The sequence below is a fragment of the Ornithodoros turicata genome, chromosome 1 (genome assembly GCF_037126465.1).
Source record: "Ornithodoros turicata isolate Travis chromosome 1, ASM3712646v1, whole genome shotgun sequence".
Lineage (NCBI taxonomy): Eukaryota > Metazoa > Arthropoda > Arachnida > Ixodida > Argasidae > Ornithodoros > Ornithodoros turicata.
Window position 1 is genome coordinate 142,170,328 of NC_088201.1, and position 12,174 is coordinate 142,182,501.

The 12,174-nt window shown below is 44.0% G+C and overlaps 2 protein-coding genes and 1 non-coding gene across 6 annotated transcripts in view; 1 reads left to right on the top strand and 2 right to left on the bottom strand.

Annotated features, from left to right (window-relative positions):
* Positions 1-12,174, bottom strand: part of LOC135370169 (uncharacterized) — a 113,666-nt gene that overhangs the window by 36,792 nt on the left and 64,700 nt on the right. The window contains exon 4 of one of the 2 annotated variants that reach the window (XM_064603872.1): positions 11,538-11,622. The exons of the other annotated variant lie outside the window; for it this stretch is intronic. Within the exon in view, the coding sequence (XP_064459942.1) occupies positions 11,538-11,622 (85 nt within the window). The remainder of the gene's footprint in view (positions 1-11,537; positions 11,623-12,174) is intronic. 2 annotated transcript variants of the gene reach the window in all.
* LOC135370145 (uncharacterized) lies at positions 5,144-7,670 on the top strand. Of its 3 annotated transcripts, none has more exons than XM_064603838.1 (2): positions 5,144-7,378; positions 7,447-7,670. In XM_064603838.1, the coding sequence occupies exons 1-2, from the start codon at positions 5,152-5,154 to the stop codon at positions 7,551-7,553; spliced, it is 2,334 nt and encodes a 777-aa protein (XP_064459908.1). In that variant the 5' UTR covers positions 5,144-5,151; the 3' UTR covers positions 7,554-7,670. The 3 variants fall into 3 exon arrangements, with proteins under 3 accessions (XP_064459908.1, XP_064459916.1, XP_064459924.1); XM_064603846.1 differs by having other exon boundaries at positions 7,436-7,537; XM_064603854.1 differs by having other exon boundaries at positions 7,439-7,537.
* Trnaa-cgc (transfer RNA alanine (anticodon CGC)) lies at positions 10,468-10,540 on the bottom strand. Its single transcript has one exon. It is a non-coding gene; the product is annotated as a tRNA-Ala (tRNA).

Consider the following 12,174-nt stretch of genomic DNA (forward strand, 5'->3'; position numbering starts at 1 on the left):
TACAAGTGCAACAACCCTTATTTTTAAACCAACATTTCATGCAATACCACATAAATTTATCACTCGAGTCACACGAAAAGGCATACACAATGTACTTACTGGTTAAGTGGGGTCACAGTTGCACACACACACACACAACACAGACACAACGAGCGACAGTGAAAAATAAGAAATTACACGCACTTCTGCTCGAATAGCAAAGTGTCAAGCATGACAAAACACATTTTCTACCACCAGAAAAATTATTAAACAGAATAATACAATATTCGCAAAAATTAAGCTTGTGTGGCAAACACACAACCTGAGGAACACACCCATTCACATCTGCTTTCTGAATTTGTTATACAGGCGTGAGCGATTCGATAAGAATATAAAGCACGCTGCTTGGAGAAAGCATATGTCATGTGCAGCGCGGTCTACTCTATTGAAAATGCGATAAACCTTATTTAAAAAAAAATCACAGTCGGCATAAAATACGGCAATATCGGCAATATCACTGAAGTCAAACACATTGAACTTACTTGTCAAGTGGGGTCCCAGCTGCACAAACGCGCACGCACACTCACACATTTTTAGTGCCTCACAACGAGCAAAAACCCGAGGTCTATTCACAGCCACATAAATTCATATTATTCCTCACGTCAATAATTATCCAGCCATCGTCAAAACGGGGAACACGCATATGCCAATGCGAAACAATAGGCCTTCGCGCCGGATGTAATACGATATCGCCAGTCGACCGTCCCAAAGCAAAAAAGAAACACTACATCTCAGGAATGCATGTTGCCTATACATCCAAGAACAGCGTGCAGCAATTATAACAAAGAATGAGATTCATTTCTTTGTACTTTTATTTGCTTGCATATAAATATTTCACAAGGAATATTACAGAGTGTAAAAGGAGAACAGCATTCGCTACACCCTGTAGCTCTTTTCATAACCACACTACCATTCACTAAATAGGGGAGTCACTAATGATTCAAATAATATAAAATATCATTCCATCATCATTGATTGCAAACTTCACGCAAGAATAAGCAACTGCTGCGCGTCGTATTTTTCTTATAAGAAACATCAAATCTCGCCGTGTTAAACACCAACAGCAACGATTTTTTTTGTATTTTGTATTTATTTTTGTTGTTTCCAGCAGCTCATTACTTTGTGCGAGTCATCAAAAATTAAAAATTTCTGATCTGCTGCTGTTAAAGTGATAAAACAGTGTGCCCCCCACGTGAGCCGCATCCCGGCCCGTTCACGCAGTGAGGACACGCTTGACGCAATGACGCGCGCTCCGTTATCGTTTCCTCGTGCAGGCACACTGTTTTATCACTTTAACAGCAGCAGATCAGAAATTTTTAATTTTTGATGACTCGCACAAAGTAATGAGCTGCTGGAAACAACAAAAATAAATACAAAATACAAAAAAAATCGTTGCTGTTGGTGTTTAACACGGCGAGATTTGATGTTTCTTATAAGAAAAATACGACGCGCAGCAGTTGCTTATTCTTGCGTGAAGTTTGCAATCAATGATGATGGAATGATATTTTATATTATTTGAATCATTAGTGACTCCCCTATTTAGTGAATGGTAGTGTGGTTATGAAAAGAGCTACAGGGTGTAGCGAATGCTGTTCTCCTTTTACACTCTGTAATATTCCTTGTGAAATATTTATATGCAAGCAAATAAAAGTACAAAGAAATGAATCTCATTCTTTGTTATAATTGCTGCACGCTGTTCTTGGATGTATAGGCAACATGCATTCCTGAGATGTAGTGTTTCTTTTTTGCTTTGGGACGGTCGACTGGCGATATCGTATTACATCCGGCGCGAAGGCCTATTGTTTCGCATTGGCATATGCGTGTTCCCCGTGTTGACGATGGCTGGATAATTATTGACGTGAGGAATAATATGAATTTATGTGGCTGTGAATAGACCTCGGGTTTTTGCTCGTTGTGAGGCACTAAAAATGTGTGAGTGTGCGTGCGCGTTTGTGCAGCTGGGACCCCACTTGACAAGTAAGTTCAATGTGTTTGACTTCAGTGATATTGCCGATATTGCCGTATTTTATGCCGACTGTGCTTTTTTTTTTAAATAAGGTTTATCGCATTTTCAATAGAGTAGACCGCGCTGCACATGATATATGCTTTCTCCAAGCAGCGTGCTTTATATTCTTATCGAATCGCTCACGCCTGTATAACAAATTCAGAAAGCAGATGTGAATGGGTGTGTTCCTCAGGTTGTGTGTTTGCCACACAAGCTTAATTTTTGCGAATATTGTATTATTCTGTTTAATAATTTTTCTGGTGGTAGAAAATGTGTTTTGTCATGCTTGACACTTTGCTATTCGAGCAGAAGTGCGTGTAATTTCTTATTTTTCACTGTCGCTCGTTGTGTCTGTGTTGTGTGTGTGTGTGTGCAACTGTGACCCCACTTAACCAGTAAGTACATTGTGTATGCCTTTTCGTGTGACTCGAGTGATAAATTTATGTGGTATTGCATGAAATGTTGGTTTAAAAATAAGGGTTGTTGCACTTGTATAGCAGTGGCTTCTTATTGCAATTTTCGCCCGTAAAAAAAAAATCAGCGTATATCGTATTATGCTGCGCGAGTAGAAGTGATTTTCCCAATTCGATTTGTGTACCCTTGTCCTGTGCTTTCTTTACACAGGGACAACGCGACTGTGTATGTAGCATTATGCAATAATTATCTGATAGGAGAAATGGGTGCCTTTTTCTCCGTTTATTAACATGTGCTTCGTCTTTTTTTTTTTTGCAGTTATAGCTATTCAAGCAAAAGTACGTGTAATTTTTCATGGCTCTTTTTTTCTTTCACTGCTAAAGCAGAAGAAAATCACTTGGTAAATCTGAATAGTGTTCTATCACGGAAAGTGGGTTTGTTTGTTTGATTTTATTGGGTGCTCGATGAAGTAAGCAGTACTTAATCTTGCAGTTATGGGTATTTGAGCAGAAATGTTGGTGTCTGAGCCAGGAGTAGAAATTCCAATAAAACACCTCTCCTTGTGCATTCCTGAGCTGCTGTGTGCGCGCGCGTGTGTGCTTTTTTCTTGGTTTGTGACGTCATCATGGCATGTTGGGACTTGTTTAGCAGTGTTACGATTTTACCCGCCGCTAGTATCTTGTTGTTACCTTGTGCTAGCCGCGTAGCGATGTGTGGTGACTCTGCGATTATTCCTGAGGTCTTAAGCCTTTTCCCTTAAGTGAATTTGTGTACCCTTGTCCTGTGGTTTCTTTACGCAGGGACAATGCGACTGTATGTAGCATTATGCAATAATTATCTGATAGGAGAAATGGGTGTTTTGTCAGTTGACGGTAGTTAGCTTTAATTTTTGAAGTCATAGCTATTTTGCTATTCGAGCAGAAATGCTGGTATCTGAGGGTTTAACGCTGAGGGTAGAAATTCCTGTGTGAGATGAATCTGCATTTCACTGTAATTTGTTTCATTTAAGTAATATTATTGAAATTCCGGAGCCAAAAAGGGGTGGTTGTGTGCATGCTCATGGAAGCGACTTGCATGTCGGAATGACATGTGATGAGAGCGCGAACTTTGCGCTCAGGTGCGGCAATGGTGTAGGCGGACGGAGCATTACGTGAAGCCAAGGGCAAGCTGCGACCTTGAACATGCAGAGCGAGTTAATTTTAGGATATGACGACTCCTCGCACCCGTGCATGTTGGGGCATGCAGCGAGGTCGCCGCTATATAAGTGGGGAGGATGTGTAAAGCGGCAGCAGTCTTCGCATCGCTTCGGGAGTGTGCGGAGCTCGCTTCAAAAGTAAGTATTTTTCATCCACGCTCTGTGGTGCACGTTTTCTTAGTGTTTCTTCTTTTTTTTTTCAGTGCCTAGATGCGTGTTCTGCTTTTTTGATCCTCATGATATCATGGGTGATGAGCCATTGGAAGAGAATTCACCATCTTCTCCAGACATTTCACCTGCCACATTGCATGCTCACGTCGAGCGATCACATCCCTATGTGGACATTTCCTTCCTGCCTTTCTTTCAAACTGATAGCGCATTTCGAGGTATCGTCAAAGCGTTTGTGCTATTGGCATCTGTTCACGATCAGGGAGTAGAGGACTTGCGACAATATTTAATGAACCACCTCCACAATATAATTGCTATTTTGCGAGCGCAAAGAATACCCTTTAGGTTTTGCATTTGTTCTGACGTTCTAATGATGAAAGAAAATCGAGGGGATGTAACCGCACACATAGCTCATTTTATGGCGCTTGCTCGCGAAGTCCACAGCGATGGAGCTATCGTAAATACTTTGATGGATGTGATTCAGGAGTCCACCGGGCGCATTGAAAATTACCAGCGCGAGGGTAGTGGGTTTGTATCCACTGACGTGCAAAAAGTTCAATTGTGTATTTCCGCTGTGAAAACTAAAAAGTTTGGATGCGAGGGGGTACTTCCCACAAATTTGGCTAAACGCAGGAACGTGTTAACGAATATCCATTTACCAGCACACAAGGAGGGTGAATGTTTTAAATACAATACACTCGCTCTCCTGCATCCACAGGAAAGGAATTCGTGGAAAAAATGTGAAAATTATGCAACAGAGTACTGGTGGCCTAGTCACTTCCCTGTATCCTTCTCTGATCTGGATGAGTTCGAAGAGAAAAATAGGATATCTGTGTACGTGTACGCGTACGTCGATCAGGGAGTGCACGTGTCACGACCCCCAAAACTGGAAAGCGAAAAGAAAATTCACTTATTGGAGGTTGACGAGCATTTTTTCGGAATTAAGTCCCTCGAGCGTTTGCTGACGAGAAAGAACACGCGTTTCGTATGCGAACGTTGCACTCGCTCTTTTAATGAGGAAAAGAGCATGGCGAAACATCGACGCCTTTGCGCGGACGTGAACGAAATCCTACTAGAATTTTGTGAACCCGGAGAAAATTTTGTAGAATTTACTAAAATACAGTACATGCAGCAGTACAACTACGTCGTTGCGTTGGACACGGAGAGCGTACTCGCACCCAGTGGTGTTGGCATGCAACGTCACATTACCTCTAGCTTCTGTGCTGTGCTTGTGCGCACCCACGACTCAAAGGTGATGCGCATCAGGACGCACCATGGGGAAGATGCTGCGAGGCAGTGTGTGCGAGCATTGATGGAAATGCGGGATGAGATGATCGCCCTGAACGCTTGCCCCGCCGCAATGGTGCTGAATGATGAGCAATGCGCTGAGCACAGAGCTGCTACCCACTGTGCGTACTGTAAACAGGAGTTTACCGAAGATCTACCCCGTGTCCGCCATCACGACCATTCAAAGCATTGTAGTGCGGGCGAGACAAATTATATCGCGACATTGTGTAACCCCTGTAACGTCGCGTGCACGACGAGGGAAAAATTGCCGATCATGGTACACAATTTGTCCTACGATTTGGCCGGGCTGCTGCGGGAATTTCACATTCTTGGGTGGAAGCGACCTCCCTTCATTGTGGCCAGCTCCATGGAAAAAATTCGTTCGTTCGAAATTGGCACCTTCCTGTTTAGAGATACCATGCAATATCTAAATTCGTCGCTGGGGGAGCTCGTGGAAACCGTCAAATCCATGGGTGGTGCAGAGGCATTCCAATGTTTGAAGCAGGCATTTGGAAAGGACTACGAAATTTTACTTCGTAAAGGTGTATTCCCGTACAGCCATGTCAGTTCTTTTGCAGTGTATGATGAATTGGCCTTGCCAGAAAAATCCTCCTTTCGAAACGATCTCACGGGGGAGGATATAAGTGAGGAGGACTACCAGTATGCGTTGCTCGTATTTGAACATTTTGGATGCTCAAATTTGAGAGATTATAATGCACTGTACTTGAAAACAGATGCCCTACTACATGCAGACGTGATGCAGCACTTCCGACGTCTGTGCTACAGCGCGCGTGGATTGGAATTGCTTCATTGTGTTTCTCTGGCATCCTATTCGTGGCAATGCGCTCTAAATTACACGCAGGCAAAATTGGAGTTAATCATCGATGAGGACATGTACAGAACCATCGAATCGGGCGTTAGAGGCGGGCTCTGTCAAGCGAGCAGGCGTCATTTGCGGGCTAACAACCCTCTGTGTAGTGGCTATGATCCAGATAAAGAGGAGGTGTACATATCATACATAGATTGCAACAATCTTTACGGATTCAGTATGATAAAGCACCTCCCCGTTGGTGATTTCGAATGGGTCGAGGATTTTAGCTCCGTGGATTTTATGCGTCACCCCACTGATTCAGACGTTGGCTACGTGTATGTATGTGACTTGGAGTATCCAAAATCTATCCACGCACTGACACGGTACTTTCCCCTGGCTCCTGAGAAGGCAGTCGTCCCAAAGGAATGGCTCTCGCCATTCCAGCAAGGGCTTCTCGAAGAATTAATGTATCAGCCCGCTAACAGCAAAAAGCTGTTGCTTACGTGCAAGGACAAAGTCGAGTACGTCGTTCATTACGCGCTGCTCGCACTCTATTGTAGATTAGGCATGAGGGTGACAAAAATTCACAGAATTCTAAAATTTCGCCAGGCGCCATTCCTGCGTCCCTACATCGAGGACAATGTTGCCAGACGTGTTGCCTCGGGCACGACATTTGAAAAAAACTTCTACAAACTCTCAAATAATGCAGTCTTTGGGAGAACACTTCTAAATAAATTTAACATGCGTGATATTCGAGTAGCCTTCGATGAGGAGACGGCGAGTCGCCTCGGGAGTCGGGCGGAATGCGTGAGGATGGAAATTTTGTCCCCGGATTGTGTCATGTACGAAATGCGCAAAAGAAAAGTGCGATGCGATTTCCCGCTCCAGATTGGGTTTACGATCTTGGAACTGAGTAAATTAACCATGTACTCATTCTACTATGAAACCTTGCTGAGTAAGCTCACTTGTCCGGTGATTACCTGTTACTTTGACACGGATTCTCTGATCCTCGGCCTGTTCTGCAAGGACTATGAAGATCAGTTACGAGCGATTGCCGACGACCACTTAGATTTGTCTTCCTTCGATCGGGATCATCCACTGTACAGTGAAAAGAATCGTGGAAGGCTTGGGGCATTCAAAAGCGAAACTGGTAGTGTACCTATTGAGGAAGTAGTCTGTTTGAAAGCTAAAATGTACTCCATCAAATTAGCTGGAGGAAGGCAAATTGCAAGAGCTAAAGGGGTCAAAAAGAATATTGTACGCAAGCACCTCCTCCATGAGACGTACTGCAATACCTTGTTCAATCACATGAGCGTATCGAATGAACAAGTATCAATCGTTGGAAAGAAGCAGTGTATGTACACCATCAGAAATGTCAAAAGAAGTCTGATGGCATACGACGACAAGAGATACCTGTGCAATGACATCGACTCCTATCCTTATGGAAGCTATGAATATGGTAAGTTTAAGTGGGTGATATAACTAGTGAAGCTCATAATGTTCTTTTTTGCTTCAGAAGATGTGCAGGAAGAGAATTAATGCTTCTGTCACATGCTGTTCTCTCCTGCGGTTTGCCTCTGGGTCATGGACAGAGAGGGATGAGTGCCTGGGTGATCCATATAGTACCTATGTGAAGAACACTATGGATGTTAGCGGAGATATACAGCGTGCATGGATGTGTCCCCAGGGAGAACTACAATATCTCCGAGACTGCCATGATGTACTCAATAAACATTGAAAACTATTTACCATGTTTTTGTGTGCCAACCATTGCTGAGAGTCGACGCAGGCTAAAAAAGAATGCCGCCCAGGACCAATAAGCAATTTGGAAGGAATTGTGAGCTGGCCTAGAAATGAATGGGATTGACCCACGAGCGGTTGTCTATGTTGCAGCGTGGAATTATGAAGCAATATACAGTTGAAAGCGTGTGACCGAGTAACTAGAGAGTGGAAATGACAAATGAGTCTATCGAGCATGTATGACAGGAAGCCAACAAGCCAATCACTAGGTTTTAGAAATGGATGGAAGTGACCACCCCCGGACCGATAGACAGGTGAGCGATTTGGAAGCCTATGAGCCAACTTAGAATTGAATAGAATAGATCATTTTGGTGTCTGCGAGCGAGTGAGCAGATGTTGTGGCAATTAATGGTAGCCAATCACATAAAAATTTGATGGATGAAGGGGTGGAGCTGTGACCAACCAACCAGAGGACTTAGAAGTGGCTTGACCTGGATTAGAATTGGCTGGTGGATTAGAAATTCCTAGAAATGGATTAGAAAAACGAGCGATTTGGAAGCCTATGAGCCAACTTAGAATTGAATAGAATAGATAATTTTGGTGTCTATGAGTGAGTGAACAAATGCGGCAATGAAGGGTAGCCAATCACATAGAAATTGAATGGATCACCATGAAGTGGTGGAGCCTGGATTAGACCTGGCTTCACCTGGATTAGAAATGGGTGGTGGATTAGAAATTCCTAGAACTGGATTAGAAAAAGGATGTCGTTGTGGGGCTCGAATCTATACTACTGAGGCATAGATAGAATGGTATAGATGCAAGCTTGCCTATCACGGCTCATATCTCATAAAAATCTTTATGTCATGCGCCTAATTATGCCTCTTGTCTTCCAGAGAATAATCGCAGATCTTATTATACGAATCAGCCACACCCTCTCGCTAGGCTTGTTTAATGAGATAGTTTGGACGCGCGATAAAAAAGTGCACTACTAATTACTGCAGTTGTTTGTTCACGCACTGTCTAGCGCTAACAGTTACGAAATGTGGCAGGCACAGCCAACACGAATCCATTTTCCAAGTGGATCCAAAGTGCCCCGTAGGCTCTGTCGTGATGGGGTCTTCTTGACAGTCAAGACGAGACGTGATGAGGTGCACCACTGTAAAGTAGAGGACGAGGACAGTCTGGAGTCTATATAGATCGCCTTTGTATGACTTCGAGTGCTTTATGTTGAGCTCGACGTCATTGACGCTGTTAAAAAATCTCGAGTGATAATGGTAGAAGGACCGTATTATCCGCGGCACTGAGTTCTTCATTGTTGTGGTAACTAAATGTAGACGAGATGGTGCTTCCCGACATGAGCCCTGATTGGCCATAATGAAATGTCCGAGAGGGTCTGAGCTCGGTGGGAGCTTCTCAACCGATAGCTTTACTACAGGACGTTGCTGATAGAACTGCAGCTACTACTAATATGCGCGTCCACACTGAGCTGATTTCATCGGCGTCCACCGACCGCCACGTGACCGTTCTTATTTATTCACCAACTATTGCGCTACTTACTTACTTTCTTTCTTCTCTAATGGAGCCAGCTTATCCGGCCGTCTACGTCAGCTTCATGTTATTTTCCCCAGGCCGTGCCAAGCAATACTTTGCATACTGTTTTCTCTCCCAGAAGGAATAAATTACACGCAGCAAATTTGCATTCTCTAATTATTACCAGCATCATTGGACAGTAAATTTCCAATCATGTTTCTCTACGGCACAAGCTTGGTCTGCAGGACTCGCGGTAACCCCACCCTCTTCTTCCCTCCGCCGGTGTTCTCCGCTGCTATGTTCAGCTGCTATGCGGGAAAGCTGTCTTGCGGCACGGGATAACAATTGGGAAATTGCCTTTCTACTACTTAACAGCGAAACAAAGTAAACATTTCCGTAGACTAGCACGGAAGAGCACCGTGTAAAGGAAATATGAAATCTGTAAACAGGATATCAATCTATTGCACCACAGCCAAACTAATTTTCATCCATTGCTCCTATAGGCATGAGAGAACTGATGTTCTGAGGCTGGGAACAACATAGAAGGGAGAAATACATACAAAGCCTCAATTTGCCTAAGAAATTAACGATGAAAGATGAAAGTCACTGAAAAGGTTAGCCAGCGGTAGGAGTTGAACCCACATCTTCTGGATTGCCGGTCCAGGGCTCTACCAATTGAGCTAAGCTAACACGCCTTCTGCGAGACTTCAAGGGAGCGTCATCTGAAGGGACAAACCAGCAACACTCTCTCACTCATCCTCCTTTCACTCTTACATTTTTGCACACTCATACACACATTCATACGACGGGATCAACGCAGGCGGAAACTGTTGAACATGAGAGAACTGATGTTCTGAGGCTGGGAACAACATAGAAGGGACAAATACATACAAAGCCTCAATTTGCCTAAGAAATTAACGATGAAAGATGAAAGTCACCGAAAAGGTTAGCCAGCGGTAGGAGTTGAACCCACATCTTCTGGATTGCCGGTCCAGGGCTCTACCAATTGAGCTAAGCTAACATGCCTTCTGCGAGACTTCAAGGGAGCGTCATCTGAAGGGACAAACCAGCAACACTCTCTCACTCATCCTCCTTTCACTGTTACATTTTTGCACACTCATGCACACATTCATACGACGGGATCAACGCAGGCGGATACTGTTGAACATGAGAGAACTGATGTTCTGAGGTTGGAACAACATAGAAGGGACAAATACATACAAAGCCTCAATTTGCCTAAGAAATTAACGATGAAAGATGAAAGTCACTGAAAAGGTTAGCCAGCTGTAGGAGTCGAACCCACATCTTCTGGATTGCGGGTCCAGGGCTCTACCAACTGAGCTAAGCTAACACGTCTTCTCCGCGACTTCCAGGGTGCGTCATCTGAAGGGACAAACCGGCCACTCTCTCACTCATCCTCCTTTCACTGTTACATTTTTGCACACTCATGCACACATTCATACGACGGGATCAACGCAGGCGGATACTGTTGAACATGAGAGAACTGATGTTCTGAGGTTGGAACAACATAGAAGGGACAAATACATACAAAGCCTCAATTTGCCTAAGAAATTAACGATGAAAGATGAAAGTCACTGAAAAGGCTAGCCAGCTGTAGGAGTCGAACCCACATCTTCTGGATTGCGGGTCCAGGGCTCTACCAACTGACGTCTTCTCCGCGACTTCCAGGGTGCGTCATCTGAAGGGACAAACCAGCCACTCTCTCTCACTCATCCTCCTTTCACTGAAGAGTGAAACTGAGAGTGAAAGGCTCACTAGGCTAGGTGAAAGGCTAACTCCTACAGCTGGCTAACCTTTTCAGTGACTTTCATCTTTCATCCTATAGGCATTTCGTCGACTTTTGCACAGAGCCAATTTGAGGAACGTGAATAAACAATAAAAAAACACGTTAAGGTTAGTCGTCGACACAGAGACCTTCGAGACACTCACACCACAGTTGTCCCCTGGCACTGCAATGCGGCATGACGACCGTGGCTACATGACTCTCGAAACACTCATAAGAAAGTAATGAAGTGGGGAACAGGCCTCACAGCTCCGAAAACAAAGAGGGTTGAATCGAGCCATCGCTGCTGTGGAAGTCCCGACATTTACAGCACGGCTGTGAATTAAGATCATACTATTTAAGCATTATTGTTGTCACTAATTCAGCCTCTCCTCACTAAAACGTTATCTAGCCCTTTGCCATCCCGGGTTTCATTCTTCGTCGGTCACTTGTATTTCGAATGTCTTTGTGGGTGACGATGCATCTGGCCACTGAAGGTTTTTGTTTAACACCGAGAGACCATACGTTGAGATGATATAAATTAACATCATTAACATCCACTTACGCTGTCCATATCGGATAACCAGGTACCTCAAGTTGTCGTAACATTCCCCTCTGAAGCACCGGCCCTCAAAAGAATTCACCATGGCCTGCGAAATTAGTAACACAATAAGAACACAACGATGTGAAGAATGCAAATGGGGCGGTGGCACAACAGAGCATGAATGCACTCCTATACGGGAGTCGTTGTATCAGAAACCACCGAAGCGTGACATCAGTTTGCAGTAGAAGCCTTAGATATATGGAGCGTGTCGCACTTAGTGCCCGGAGCAGTGTTGGGGATTTGAATCCGAGGATTTGATTTAAATCCGGATTTAGGCCTGCAGGAAAGAGGGTGGATTCGATTTGGGACTCGGTTTGCAGTAATGCATAGAGCTTGGATTTGATTTGAGATTTGACGACAGATTCATGCGGGATTTGGATTCGGATTGAATCACATTCAACCGAAATGATTCGAATCCGGATTGAATCATGTTATCTTGAAAGGATTTGAATATGGATTTAATCACGTTTTTTGAACGGATTCGAGCCCACAGTGAAGGTGGATCCCACCATTCAAGAAAAGCATAATCATTTTACAAAATGGGCTGAGCTGTTTCCTCTCAGGACGCGGACTTCCCAGAGAGTGTGGGAAAGACTAC

Coding starts and splice junctions, on each gene's coding strand:
- LOC135370145 (XM_064603838.1), top strand. CDS start 5,152: ATGATCGCCCTGAACGCTTGCCCCGCCGCAATGGTGCTGAATGATGAG. Junction 7,379..7,446: donor TTATGGAAGCTATGAATATG/GTAAGTTTAAGT, acceptor GAAGATGTGCAG/GAAGAGAATTAATGCTTCTG.